The following is a 15,456-nucleotide window of genomic DNA, read 5'->3' on the forward strand; positions in this document are numbered from 1 at the left end:
ATGGTTATATCAACTCAGGAGGTGATCCTGATCAAGAATATATATACTTTATAGAGTCGGAGATGTCTCCTTCACTGCGTTGCACACTTTTGGAAAAATTTATTATACCCTCTGCAAGGGTATAAAGAAAATAAACAGAAAACGTTTAACCTGCTTACCTGAAGTTGGCTGGTGACAGTCGTTTGACTGTCACTTTGGGCGTTAGTATGTTTCCCAACATTAAAGTTGACTTTCGGTAGAGTTTGCACAGCCATTCCGCCCGTGCTTGTTTTCACAAACTGCAGCTGAAGATTTGGAGGTAAGGTAAGTGGCTTTTGGATGTAGTACTGTTTTCCACTAATTGGTGCAGCCGGATTAGAAGGTTGTAATTGTCCAGAAGCAGTAGGCATTGCTGTTTTTAATAAATTTGATGTAGAGACACTACTTGAAGCATTTGAATGAACAGAAGCTAGACGAATTGTCGGTGAAGCAGACACACTTGGAACAAGTCGCAAGGCGCCACTTGAAGAAACTGAAGTTAAAACAACATTTCCCGCCATAGAACTTGTTACTCGTAAAGAAGAAGAATCAGTTGCAAGGGAGGTTGTTGTAGTGGAGCTCGTGGTTATTAATCTAGATGTAGATATATTGGGGCGAAACTTTTGTAATATGCCACTAACGGTACCACAGGTACTGTTTGTATTGGCAGTGCTATTGGATACAGATATTTGCGGTTGTACTGAAACTGCCGAAGTAGATATGGAAAACGAGGCATTACAATCATTTGTAATTGGTTTCGTTTGAAACTGAGCGCTTATCGATGATGACAATGGCTGTGAATCTAATAGATCGCTAAAGCCAGTACAATTTGAAGATGTTCGCTGTGTAACTATTGATCCTGTGGTAGTGGGAGTTTGATGAAGGCTCTTCCCCGCCTTTGAGCATACGTCTGCGGAAGTGTTTGCTTCGATTCCAACTTTTTCACCTCCTCCAGTTGTTGTTCCATGGTGTACAAGATTCTGGCTTGAGGGTTTGGAAGCTGTGTTTACGGATTGATCTATCTTTTGAATTTGTAAAATATATGCCGCAGCAAACGTGGTCGCAGACCATGAAAGCTCAAGAGCATGTGTAGAAGCGCGCACGAGTGCAACTTTAACAGCATAAAGAGGCTTTGTCACTTCCAGGTACCATAAATCTTTGCAGCATACCTTAAAAAAAAATGAAATTTTTAATTATACTAATGTTTATGTTAATATTATGAGGTTCATATAAGTAACGGATTTAATGTATTCGTTTTTTTTTTTTAGAATTTACTCATATTGCACAAAGAGCATAATATTCGCTAATATGTACTTACTCCCTTTAATATACAGTTGAAAAAAAAGAACCATTTGGACAGGACAAACTTTTCAATTTTTTTTCAAAAGTGGAGAGAAAAATCGCAATGCAACAATATAAATACCCAAACCTAAGACCACCTGCAGAAATAAATTTTTATTAGCGCATCCTCTATTGCTAAGAGAACCTGCGCAACGAGGCAACAGAGTCCTGACAAGGTTATACGAAAATTTTGATCGAAAACTTTAAAGAAAGTTTTTAAAGTGATTCCAATGTTAGTTAAAATAGACTCAAAAACTCAATAGAAATAAAATAATAATAAAAATAGATAAAAACAATAAAATAGACTCAAATCTCCTTGACTTTGGACTAAATATTTTCTGTGGGATTATATGGCAGCTATAAGATATAGTCGGCCGATCCTTATTAAATTTGGCATGTCGTAATGGTTTGCCAAAAATAGCTCCCGTGTTAAATTTGAACTCTCTAACTCTAAAAACACCAAAGTTATACCATTTCCGATCAATCAGTTATATGGCAGCTATAGGATATAGTCGGCCGATCCCGGTCGTTCCGACTTATATACTGCGTGCAAAGGAAAAAAGGGTGTGTGCAAAGTTTCAAGACAATAGCTTCAAAACTGAGAGACTAGTTCGCTTAGAAACAGACAGACAGACGGACAGACGGACATGCTCATATCAACTCGGGAGGTGATCCTGATCAAGAATATATATACTTTATAGGGTCGGAGATGTCTCCTGCACTGCGTTGCACACTTTTGGACAAAATTATAATAACCTCTGCAAGGGTATAATGAATACCTTCAATGGAATTTGAGTAATGGTAGGACTCTTTTGAATACGAGGAATACTAAATATAAAAAAAATTAAATTTTTAATAAATTTCGCCAGTAACTACATTTATTTTTGCCCAAAATAAAATGTGCTGAAGGGGTACTATTTTTTTCGCTACTGTATACGAGTGCAAGAGTGCATCGATGAACTTAAATCTTTGTATGGCGATGGAGCACCATCTTATAGCACTGTGAAAAACTGGTATAATGAATTCAATCGCGGCCGACGCTCGCTCGAAGACAAAGGTCGTGAAGGTCGTCCAAAAACAGTCGTTGTTCCAGAGAACATTGACGCCGTGCATGAACTGATGCAAGATCATCATGTGACATACCGTGAGATAGAGGCATCCTTGGGCATTTCTTCCATCAGCATACATTCGATATTCCATGAACACTTGGTCGTAAAAAAAAATTTGTTCTCGTTGAATCCCGCACAATTTGACAATCGCTCTAAAAAAAAACTCGTGTGGATAAGTGCAAAAAAAAAAATTAAAAAATACAATCGCGGTGTTTTAAAAGACGTTTATAAGATCGTCACAGATTATGCTTGCTATGCTTATGAGCCAAAAACAGCCATCGACCGTGTGGGTCTTCGAAGACGAGCCAAATCCAACGAATATTGTTCGTGGAAGAAGCACATCGAATCAAATGGTGGCCTGTTTTTTTGGTAAAACAGGTCATGTGGCGACTGTTCCGCTTGAGCAACGTAGGACAGTCAATTCCGAAAGGTATACCACAAAGTGCTTCGACAATTAACTTGAGCGCATGCAAAAGTGTATAAGTCTTGCTGGAGAATACTTTGTAAAACAATAAAACTATTTTTAATCATATATATTCGCATTTTCATTATTAGGCCAGAAAAATATTTAGCAACCCACGTATGTTAGTTTTATGCCTTGTATACTCATTTATAGAATAACAAGTATCCGTTCCGCGAGTATCCTGCGTTTTCTTTTATCTAACATTTAATTAGCGGAAAACGGCCAAAAATTGATACCACGTAGACATGGTAAATAAAATAATGTTCCTTCATTTCAATATTAAGGGGTTATATACAGTTGTGATTGATTAAAAAATCGATTTTTTTTTATTGCATATTCTTTAAGTATGTATATACTGTTGAGAATACTTTTACAAAAAATAACGATCGGAGCATTAGAACCGAAGTTGTAGCTATTTATAGCGCACTACCTGCACATCAATCTTGAACAAACTTGCAACTTTAAACGCGATTATATCAGAACCTTGTTTTTTCAAAATTACCTTTGCGGTGGACACGATAACTAAAAAACTATTAATCCGATCAACACCAAATTTTGACCACTTATTTATTATGATATTACCGTGATTACCGCTATACCGTGAACGAAAAATTTTAAATTTTTTTGAAAACTTTTTTTTTAGAGCATAAAAATTGAAAATCTTATACCTTGAAAAAGTACTTTTTTTGTTAAAACCGTCACCATTTTTTTGTAATAAAAATTTTTACAAATCGCTCGTTCACGGACTAGACAATCTAACATACTAACTAAATTTTTTTGAAGTTTTTTTTTTGACACACCCTTCTTTGGATTTCAGATGAACCGTTTTTGGGATATCATGTCCACCGCAAGACACCATCGAAAAAAGACGATCCGGGAATTCGGCTATAACATTTTTATTATGTAACATTTTTTTATGAAAATATTTAATTAATTACCCAGAAACATGTACTAAACAACTTCGGTAAAACATTTTTTATAAATATTTTCTATAGTGTCAAAAAAAAATCGATAAAATTCCATTTTTTTGCGTGGTACAACTGTATATAACCCCTTGACAACTTAAATATAGATTCATTTATAACATAAAGTAATTATTATACCCTTGCAGAGGGTATTATAATTTGGTACCCTTGCAGAGGGTATTATAATTTGGTCCAAAAGTGTGCAACGCAGTGAAGGAGACATCTCCGACCATATAAAGTATATATATATTCTTGATCAGGATCACCTCCTGAGTTGATATAACCATGTACGTCCGTCTGTCTATTTTTACTTAAACTATTCTCTCCGATTTAAAGCTATCGTCTTAAAAATTTGCACACACCCTTCTTTCCTTTGCACCCAGTATATAAGTCGTTGTCCCAGTATATTAATTTAAACAAAAAAAAAATACCACACTTTATAAAACTTTAATAGGTTAAAACAAGAAAAGAAAGCTAACCGAAGTTGATATACCCTTGCAGTTCAAACCGGATAAATATCGCAAGCATCGGATACAGTTGGCCGATCCTTATGAGAATATCATAATATAATCAATTCATAACAAAACAAAATTTAAAAAAAGTCTCAAACTTCTATTTTAAGGAACACCAAAGTGTTTTTTTTCGCGGTCTTTCAGAATTTGGATATGGCTTGTACATCAATAAGAGCATCAGGTAGCATTCCTGTATTCATCATAAAGAGGCCAAGTCGGCCGAGGTGCGCTCGAAAAACGATTTGTTAGTACATATTAAGCTATTTGTAATTTGTTAAGCTAGGAGGAGTTAGTAAGAAAATTTAAATTGCTATATTTTAAATTAGAGGGACAGGAAAGAGATGTTATAGAGTAGAGACCATTGTAGTTCGAACATAATACCCTAAAAGGGTCATGCAGTGCATATATCGAACTACAACGGCTAAGGAACAGAGGACTAAAGTTTTGAGTCCTTCTATTAGGAATGTTAAATTTTAAACGTGTTAGTAAATGCTGGCTATCTACATCCCCGTTATTAAGGTTATGCAGAAAAACTACACCGAGCATTGTCCTACGATTTGTTAAGCTAGGTAAGTTTATAAGTAAAAGTATGCTACTGTAGGATGGAAGCTGAAGATTTGGATCCCAGTATAGTCCTCTAAGTGCGAACATTCTATGCGGTCCTTATGTACTCCATATTGGGGACTCCAGGCACATGAACCATACTCCAGTATAGGACGGACCAAGGAAATAAATAATGTTTTGGTTATATAGGGGTCATTAAATTCTTTTGACCACCTTTTGATAAAACCAAGGACTCCTTTAGCCTTATTAACCATTAAGGAAATATGGTCGGAAAATTTAAGTTTGATGTGTAATAGGATGCCGAGATCATTAACCTGGGTTAATTTTTCTAAGGCAATCCCATTAATAGAATAAGTAGCTTGCAGAGGGCAAGAACGATAAAAAGACATATGTTTGCATTTTGATCCATTAAGTATTAGATCATTAGCCAAACACCATTTTTGAAAGTTATCAAGGTCAGACTGAAGACTGCATTGGGCAGAGATGGATTTGTACTGAAGACAAAGCTTTACATCATCTGCATACATAAGAACTAGAGAGTTCGTTAAAGCAGGGGGCAAGTCGTTTATAAAAAGCGTAAATAATAACGGGCCAAGATGACTTCCTTGAGGGACGCCGGATGTAGCACGGACCAGACGGGACTGAATGTTTTTAAATAAGACTCTTTGTGTCCTTCCATCTAGGTAGCTGGAGATCCACGTTAAGAGGTCTTTAGGAAAACCCAGCATATTTAGTTTACTCAAAAAGAGTGAGTGATTAACTGAATCAAATGCTTTGCTGAAGTCTGTGTAAATTACATCGGTTTAATATCCCTTACGAAAGCCATCTATGACAAAGGATGTTAACTCGAATAAGTTTATGGTGGTGGAGCGAAGCTTAATAAAGCCATGCTCACAAGGAGTGATAATCGAAGAGCAAAGGTGTTGCAAATTTCTTTTTTTTTTTTATTATAGCTTTGCTTTTATTTATTGAATCTACTCTTAATTTTGAGACTAACAATAAGTTGACGAATCTTAACATTAAAATTTAACTAACAGTATACTAAGACTGCATTCTGGTTGCGCGTCCCTCAGGTCGGTCGCTGGGTGGGTAAGTCATTGCGACGAAGGCGTGATTGGTTGCTCAACCTTGTTAGACCTCTCGCCAGGTGGTTAGGGTGCACCGGATAGCTTGGTTAAGTACTTCTGTTCTGCGATCGCTTCTTTGACTGGTAGAATGTTTAAGTCGCGGTGTATGTTTTCGTTGCGAACGTACCACGGTGCCCCGGTGATTGTTCTCAAGATCTTCGACTGAACTCTTTGAACTATGTTAATGTTGCTATTGCTGGCGTTCCCCCATAACTGGGAGCCGTACATCCATATAGGTTTTAGTACCGATTTGTACAGCAGGACTTGAAGGCCGCTGGCTTTTAGCTTTAGGTGTTTTCTTTTGGCTTCAATGTGCCGGCGCCATGTGAGTCTTCTGTCAAGATGTACTCCTAGGTATGTTACTTCGTTTGCTTGTGGGAGTGGAGTGTTGTTTAATGTCATCGGCGGGCAGTTTTGCCTGTTCAGAGTGAACGTAACATGCTTGCATTTTAGTTCGTTCACTTTAAATCGCCAATCTGACAGCCATTTTTCGACATCGACCATATGAAGAGCTAGCTGCGCAGTTGCTTGTGGATGTTGTTAAACGTGTGCTTGTCGGGATATCTACTGTGTAGAGGACATATAATATTGGCCCTAGCACGCTGCCTTGAGGTACTCCAGCTCCAACAGTGTAATCATCGGATATAGCGGTGTTGCACCTCACGGCAAATTTCTGTCGTGAAGGTAAGACGGGGTAAGAGAAGGTAAGAGCATTGTCTTGATCTTGTACATTGGACCTTCTAGCCAGACTCTATCGAATGGTTGAGAGACATCTAAAAATATGGCAGTACAGTACTCTCGTTTTTCGAACGCGTTCCGAATTTCGGATGTTATCCGGTTGACCTGCTCAATTGTTCCATGCTTTTCACGAAACCCAAATTGGTGTGACGTTTATCCGAGTCATTAGGCATTTTTCAAAGAGTTTAGATAGGCAAGAGAATAGGCTTATTGGTCTATACGACGTGGGGATAGTGTGGTCTTTCCCCGGCTTTGCTATCATTATTATAATTGACTTTTTCCATCTCACTGGAAAGTGGCCAAGTTTGGCGATGGCATTAAATAGCTGGGTGAGAGTGCAAACGGCACAGTATGGGAGCTCAATGATCATTTTGGGAGTTATGAGGTCGCAGCCCGGGGATTTTTTTGGATTCAGTTGTCGTTTGATGATGTTAACGATTTCGTTTGGGCGAAACTCAATCGGCTCATGTTGAGGCTGGGGCTCATCTGATAGAGTCGGCAAAGTAAACGCATTGGTGGCAGGATTTGGTTGGAAGACATTTTTGAGGTGTTTGGCAAACGTGCTGGCCCTGTCTGCGTCGCTGCGCGCCCACCCGTCTGTGGAATTTTTAATAGGCATCACGGTTTGTTTCTGTGAGCTCAGAGTTGGCTGAGCTCTCCATAGTGAGTGTTTTGTACTGTTAGTTGACAAATGCTCTATGACATACGTTTCTTCTTGCTGTAGAGCTTGATCAAGTTGACGTGAGGCATGTTTGAAGCGTTGCTTAGCAGATGGCGATCTGTGACATTGCCATTCTCGACGTAAGCGTCGCTTTTCGAGGACGAGCTGTTCGATTTGTAGATTTGTCTTCTTTTGAATGCAGTGTGTGTATATAGTTTGAGGTGTTGAAACTCGAGCTGCAGAGACGAGTACAGACTCCAGCGAATAACCAAAACTGTCTACGTTGGCTTCGTCGCTGAGGTGAGGACTCAGCTCAATGTGTGAGCTGATGTACTTCCTGTACTTAACCCAATTGGTTTTATGTAAGGTCAGTTTTGATGATTGATCCCATATTTCTGGGTGTTGGAGAAGAGTAAAACGGAAAGGCGAGTGATCAGATAAAAGATCCGAAAGGCATTTTTAGGAATGTTTTTGGTAATCGCAAGGTCAATTAAATCGGGAAGTTTCTTTGGGTCTGCCGGCCAGTATGTTGGTGTGCCAGAAGAAGCATAGTCTAGCTTGTTCTTAGCTTTGATAATTGCATTATAGAGCTGCTTTCCTTTTGGGGTCACGAGACGAGATCCCCAGTGTGTGTGCTTGGCATTGTAGTCTCCTGCTGCTATGAAGTGGTCTCCGAGTGAGTTGAAAAACTGCATAAACTCATCTTCGGCTATGGTAATTGCTTGCCAGTATTTAGGTGTATGTTTATTGATGTGGCCTGTAGGTAGTTTTTTGCAAATTTCGTATGATAATGGTGCTTAATACGGCTTCTGATTAAAATTCCAGTCTCGCCGTGGACTTTACCATCTGGATGATTTGTTCCATAGAATGAATATCCTCGTAGTTGGAAATTGTATCTCTTGGTAAGATTTGTTTCTGAAAGCAGCATTACGTCGATTTGACTGTCTAGTAGGAATTGCGCTAACTCAAGTTTATGCTGCGAAACGCCGTTAGCGTTCCACGTAGATATTCGTAGGGAAATCATTATTTGGATTATTGTGAAACCAGCATTTGTATTAATAGATTTTGGTTTCGCATTAGATCTTGCATAGTTGTACGCATAAACGACATGAACTCCGTAAGGCTTTGTTGTAGACTGCATATCATAGCTTCAAAGTTACTTTTTGGCTGCCTCGGCGGTTGATGCTGCTGAGCCGTGTTCGGTTTTTGGTGAGCTGATTGCGGCTGTGAGCTTTTTGAGGCTGGGGTAGCCAGTCCTGATTTTAAAGCGCTTGCGTATGTGACATTTTTGGCAGAGTTTGTGGGTCCTAGTGAGGAACTGGCTGCAGTCGAGAAGAAGACTTCAAGGTTTGACCTGGAGGCTATGAACTGATTATTTTGGGTGCGGGCACTAAATCCCGGAGCTGAAAGAAGCGACTTTTCAGCTCCTTATAAACTGGGCAACCTCTATAGTTAGCAGTGTGATTTCCACCGCAGTTACCGCACTTTTTCGAGTTTTGGTCATCTTTGCTCGCTGGGCAGTGTGCAGAGTCATGAAGCTCACCACAAACTACACAAACCGGGCGCAGTTTACAGTAAGACCTTGTATGGCCATATTCTTTGCAGTTCGGACATTGTACCGGGCCACTGCGTTTGTGCGGCTCCTCAACTGTAATTCTGCGGTGCAGCAGGAACTGAAGATTGTATATAGGGTGCACTTCGTAGTTCTTGAGGGGCTTAATTTGTGGTTCGAGCTCAACCTTAAAGAATGGCTGCGGCTTTCTATCCTTGTTTGGGATATTGAACACTGTCTTAGCGCTAAATCCCTTCTCTTGTAGCGCCTTTGTTATCTCTGCAGCCGATACTTCGGGCTCTATGCCCTTAAGTACGACTTGCAAGCCTTTGCTGCTTTTTAGCTGATACGTGTAAAAGTTCTTTTTTTTGTCGGTGAGGTATTTCGATAATACTCTGTAATTATCTTCAGATTTCGTTTTAACTTTGGTTTCCTGGATGTGGTATTATGCCCTTTACGAGTGGTATTATGTTGAAGTTGTCCTTGCCCATAAGCTCTATAATTTTGTTAACAAGAACGTTGGAACTTTTTTCTCGTATGTAAATTGGCGGGGGCTTAGGCTTTCTTTTTTCGACTTCTGTAGATTCGGCGTCATCCTCATAGTCTGCCAAGATTTTAAAACGGTTTGAGTTCGAGGGCGTTTCTATTACAGCTATGTTAGCATTGCCACGGGTTACTTGAGAGTTTAGGGGGCTCAGTTTCCTTTTGATTTGGATGTAGCGATCCATACCAGTCTGCACAGCCGGCTTAATATTTTCTTTGTTTTTGTTCTCTTTTTCTGGCAGAACAGCGGCAGAAGTATTAATGTTTGCGCTGCTAGCTGATGACGTCGTTAAACGCGCTGTCGTTACAGTTGCGGTTGTTGTTGTTGTTACGGTTGACGTTGTCAAAGAGGTTGCGGTGCTAGTTACTGCACTCTTTGGCTGCAGAGACATCGATGGTAGCGAGGGGAGCAAGAACGCGCTCTCACGCTCTCTACGTTTAAGAATTCGGCCAAGATTGGGGTAATTGACCGTGTTTGGGATGAGCGTGCATTACTTTCGGTTGCTTTGAAAGTGAAGTAAGCGTTGTTTCTTTGTACTGAGAGCCGTCTCTCGTCTTGCTCACGTTGACGTTGTGTGCTAACGTCGTTTAGACTCATTGCAATCGAGGTTGATATTGTTCGAGTATTAAATGTTATGTTTTATATTCATTAATTAATTAATCAATATAAACATTAGCGATTTCATCGCTGAAAGCGTCTTTTCGCGTTGTTGTTGATTTACGGAACCAGTCACTGCACTTTTTTGATATCATTGAATACTTTTTTTCTTTTTCCCGGAGCACAAACGTCTGCATGCAACGACGATTCGCGATCGAGGTGTTGCAAATGAGGGTAAATAATTTTTCAAATAACTTTGGAATTGCCGAAAACTTAGAGATGCCTCTGTAGTTGGCAGCATCGCACTTTTTCCTTTTTTTATGTAAGGGAATTATGACTGATTCCTTCCACTTAAGGGCAAAAATCGAGGTTTCCAAAGATAAGTTGAAAAGTCTTTGAAGAGGTTTGCACAGCGCCCTGGCGCAGTATTTTAGCACACAGCCTGGTACTCCGTCGGGGCCTGGCGAATAAATGGGTTTTACCCTTGAAAGACCAGATAATAATGTGAGGAGAATTAGCCTCCTCACACGCTAAGACAGCAATGGCCAATCAGTTTAGGGGGCCGCGGGAGATAGGCCGAGGACCAATACGACCGGGGAGGGGTGGGGTTTCACCATCAAGTGCGAAGACGGAATCGAGGTGGAACGTAACGGTTCCCGGAGCAGCAGTAGACGAATGGAAAGACAAGGTTACATCGCCCAGTGGGAAGACGGAATCAACGTGGAACGTAACGGTTCCCGGAGCACCAGCAGACAAATGGAAATGCAAGGTTACATCGCCCAGTGGGAAGACGGAATCAACGTGGAACGTAACGGTTCCCGGAGCACCGGCAGACAAATGGAAATGCAAGGTTACATCGCCCAGTGGGAAGACAGAATCAACGTGGAACGTAACGGTCCCCGGAGCACCAGTGGACGAATGGGAAGGCAGTGAGGGGCAGAGCTCCATCATCGAGTGGAAGACGGAGTCAACGTGGAACGTAACGGCTCCCGAGGCAACGGTGAGCACATGAGCCCGCCGCGCAGCGGAGTTCAGGATGGGCGACATGACTGGGAGCAGCAAAGGAGCAAGGAGCAACAGGGGAGGCGAAGGAGGCCAGCGGCACGTCGCATAGCAACAGCAGGGGCCAGCGGCCGAACGGAAAGGGGCAACGGCCGCACGGATGGCCACCTGCCAGCGGGAAAGTGGCGTGATCTTGGAAACAGGAGTAACGGCAGCCCGCCAACGGGAAAGTAGCGTGATCTTGGAAACAGGAGTAACGGCAGCCCGCCAACGGGAAAGTGGCATGATCTTGGAAGCAGGAGTAACGGCAGCCCGACAACGGGAAAGTGGCGTGATCTGTGGAGCAGAATCCAGGAGGATTAACGGGCGCTCCAGAGGGTATAAAAGGAGGCCCATTGGAGCGGCTCGAGACGAGTCTTTTTAGGAAGCTTGTAGCGTTGAGTTGGATCCACAGGACAGGCGGTCCCTGTGGAGAGTCCGCCAATCAAGTGTTAGAGCGTTTCTAAAAAGGATTCGGTTGTTTGAGTTGAAGGACCGCCTTTGGAGAGTCCAACAGCCAAACGTAAGGAGAACGAACGAGACAAGGAAAGAACAGTACAAGGACAGTTCCGTGGAAAGACCAAGGCGACAGGAGACGAGTTGGACCAGTTCCTGGCCACGGCAGGTAGCCTTGCTAGGAAGTGCAGGAAGGATAAGTCTGGCGCACGCCACTCGGACTCCTGACTCACAACCAACAGGCGTGGTCCTGCACCGAAAAGGACAGGCCAACTCAGGATCCCGAGCCCGGTTTCGCTCCGGAGGACGAGAGAGGATCGGCGTCGGTTGGTTTCCTCGAAAGCTACAGGGTAACAGAGTCGAGTGTGGGCTATTCCCGGTCAAAGCAGGTAGCCTTGCAAGGAAGTGAGGAAAGAACAAGTCTGGCGTACGCCACGCGGGTTCCTGACTCGCAACCAACAGGCGTGGTCCTGCAGGACGCGGATAAGCCAACTCGGGAACTCACGCCCGCTTTGGAACGCGATCGGGGAGGCTCCGATCTCCCACCGAGCAGCTCTTGACCCGGGCCCATTGGCGCGTACGCGCGGTGGTCACCCGGCCGAAAGGGAGGCGTGACGTACGGTCCTGGACAGGCGACTGCCGACCCCGTCGGAAACTGACAAGACTTCGGCGACTCCCAATCCAGGCCCGCCGGTGCGAAAAGGCACGGCGTTTCCTGGCGTAGAGGAGCCGGCTGTAGACAGCAAACTCTGAACCAGGGCCGCTGGTGCGCATACACAGCGGGTTAAGGGGACGACCACCAGTAGCCATCTCCCAAACCGGACTCGCCGGTGCGAAAAGCACGGCGTGGTCCTGGCGTAGCGGAGCCTACTGCAGGCCGCACACTCCGAACCAGGTCCGCCGGTGCGCATGCACGGCGCATCTCCCTGGTGGTGCAGAGGCGACAGTCAGTAGCTATCTCCCGAACCAGTGTCGCTGGCGCGCAGAGCACGGCGTTCATCCTGGTGTAGCGGAGGCTACAGCCCGCCAACTCCCGAGCCCGGCGGTACGGCGCGTATCCCCGACGGCGTTGTGGAGGCTTTTCAGTGCATAGCCGAAGGCCAGACCAAGTCAAAGAGGTGGAAGGCTTGACGACGGATCAACGAAGAGGAACCCCGGCAACGAGAGCAACAGCGGAAACACCAGCAACGGAGGAGATCACCAGGACGGATACACCAAGGGTCACCAAGGATACATCAAGGGTCATTCCCGGGAACCCGCGTAAATCACCATTGTAAGCAGAGAGAGCAGAGAATAAAGAGACTGCACAACGGAAAGCTATCTGTATTATTTACTGGGCTTGGGCAATCACGTCGAATCTATAGATTCGGTTGAACGGATCCGCGAAACTCTGTGAGCTAGCCGCGGCAAATTGTGGCGAGCGGAAGCAGAAATAACAGTTCGTTACAATAAGTTGTTCTCAGAAAAAAACGGACAGAAAATAAGATTTGCTGCTTGAATGTTATATGCGTAAGGCTGATCAGTCAATTTAGGAGGAGAATAAGTTGTTTGAAAAAAGTCTGCGAATAGATCGGCAATGGCCTGATCAGAAGTCGCAGAGGAATTTTCAAACGTAAGCAGGGGTGAAAAAGATACGTGTTTACGCTTAGTGTTTACAAAATTATAAAACTGCTTTGGATCCTGAGTAAATTTTATCCGGCAGCGGTCAATATAATTCCTATAACATTAAGCGTTATGCACGGTAAAATTCGACCAAGCTAGTAGGTATCTTGAAAAATCAATACTACTGCAGGTTTTTTTATATTTAAGTAAAAGCTTATTTTTAATATTTTTTAGGTTAGTGAGGCACCTTGTAAATCAAGGAGGATTTGCTGAAGCGGACGGATATTTCCATGGCACACATGAGTCAAAAAATTTATTTAAAGTACAATTAAATTTTTCTAAGGTCACGTTAAGATCAGTGCGTTAAGATCAGTGCAGTGCCAGAATATCAGACCAATCGTATGTATCAATAAGGCTATTAAGTTTCTAAAAATCAGTTTTACGGAAACAGCGAATCTTATTTGCCACGCATAAAGACATCTGATCGATACCAGGAATAGTTTCGATAAAGACCTCCAGCGTGGGGTGTTAAGGATCCTCTGGGGTTGAAAGGGGAAAAGCTCTGGAGAGAGCGGTACCATCAGGATCAGATACATAGCATAAGTCTAAAAGCCGACCTAACGAATTTCTAACATGGTAAATCTGACCTAGGGACATGCCAAACATGCCCGCGGTGAAGTCATGGTGAGTGATAAGTGACAAAGATGGTGAGTTATCGACGTTGGACCACTTTAATTCTGGGATATTAAAGTCGCCCACCGCGACGAGCTGGTCACGATCAGTCATAAGATTAAAAACGAATTGAATAGCGGGCAAATGCTGCCACACGAACATGTAATGTATAAAGATTTTTTGGACAAAATGATTTTAATGTAAATAAACTCAATGTCACCAAAACTCCTATGATTTCACCTCTTCAAAAACAAGAGTGGAGTCTACCGAAATGAGGACTCCACCCCCCCTTCGCTGAGGTCGATCCCTTCTAAAAGTGGTGTACTTACTTGGAAAAACTTCGGAGCTAAAGATCTCCGGCTTTAACCAAGTTTCTGTAAAGGCTATAATATGGGAAGGAAAGGAAGAACTATCAGAATATAGTTTGGGGAGTTTGCTACATAGCCCCCTAGTATTCTGATAGGTAAGTGTTAACCCTTTACATGGTGGTGATGCAGATCTGCATCATACCGTTTAAATTCAATTATTTATCAAACTGCTTTACGAAACTGTCCAAAATCTTTTTGATGCAGTTCAGCAACTTTCGTTTTTTATATAAAAAGTGTTGATCACTCAGAATTCTGTCCAATACTCAACAGGTGATTACTTTTCCAACCAATTTGGTGAATGTGGTAATCTGAATTGGTTGTGCAGTTTCTGATCCAAAATATAAAAAACAAAAAAAATTGTATAATTGATTCAATTAATGTTTAAAAACAGGAAAATATTATATTTAGTTGTATATTATTGAGTTTTTGTGTTTGTTGCATTATAATACAATTAAATCATTAATTTCGCTAAGTTTAAAAAATCGCTTTTTTTTGCTTTTTGTAAAAAAAAAATAAGGAAAAACCAATTTAAAAAAAAAAAAAATAAAAAGAAGTGTATTTTTTATTTTTACTTATCTACCGAACAAAAAAAAAATCAAGAAAATCGGAGTTATTGCCATGTAAAGGGTTAATGACAATACTAGTTTTTTGGCTTAGTGGACGAAGAAGAGGTGGAAGGTTGGTCTGTGGTGTTGATATCGGGTAGTTTAACTACCGCTGGTTTAAACACTTATTTCTTCACGGAACTAGGCTGACTTTCTTAGAAGAAAATATTCTCTGGCCAAAAACTGGGTGAATATCTTGAACATCAGCGCGGGCACACGAATCACGAAAGAAGACGTGCGCCGTATACAACTATATTTAAATTTAACTATGTCCTCCACCTTTATATCGGCTTTTGTTTTGACTTTGATATAAGCCTAGATATCAATCTCTGAAATATCAGGTGCAAGCCGAGAAACAAATAAATGTTTCGATGGAGAAATCACCTGTAAGGGTTTTGGTGTCGCAGGTACGAGAACTATCAGTCGGTGCCGGTGGTCCGGATTGTGGAATACCCTATTGGGTGACTCTAACATGGGTTTCGTTCACTAGAATCTGTGGCATCACTTGAAGGGACGCCATG

At 42.0% G+C, this 15,456-nt stretch overlaps 1 protein-coding gene across 8 annotated transcripts in view; it reads right to left on the reverse strand.

Moving 5' to 3' along the window:
- Hcf (Host cell factor) overlaps positions 1 to 15,456 on the reverse strand; it is a 124,460-nt gene that overhangs the window by 69,637 nt on the left and 39,367 nt on the right. For all 8 annotated transcript variants that reach the window (XM_070282473.1, XM_043213368.2, XM_043213370.1 and 5 more), the window contains one exon: positions 159 to 1,187. In XM_070282473.1, coding sequence (XP_070138574.1) covers positions 159 to 1,187 — 1,029 coding nt within the window. The remainder of the gene's footprint in view (positions 1 to 158; positions 1,188 to 15,456) is intronic.

This window comes from Drosophila bipectinata, chromosome 4, assembly GCF_030179905.1.
Source record: "Drosophila bipectinata strain 14024-0381.07 chromosome 4, DbipHiC1v2, whole genome shotgun sequence".
In the NCBI taxonomy this organism is placed as follows: Eukaryota; Metazoa; Arthropoda; class Insecta; order Diptera; family Drosophilidae; genus Drosophila; species Drosophila bipectinata.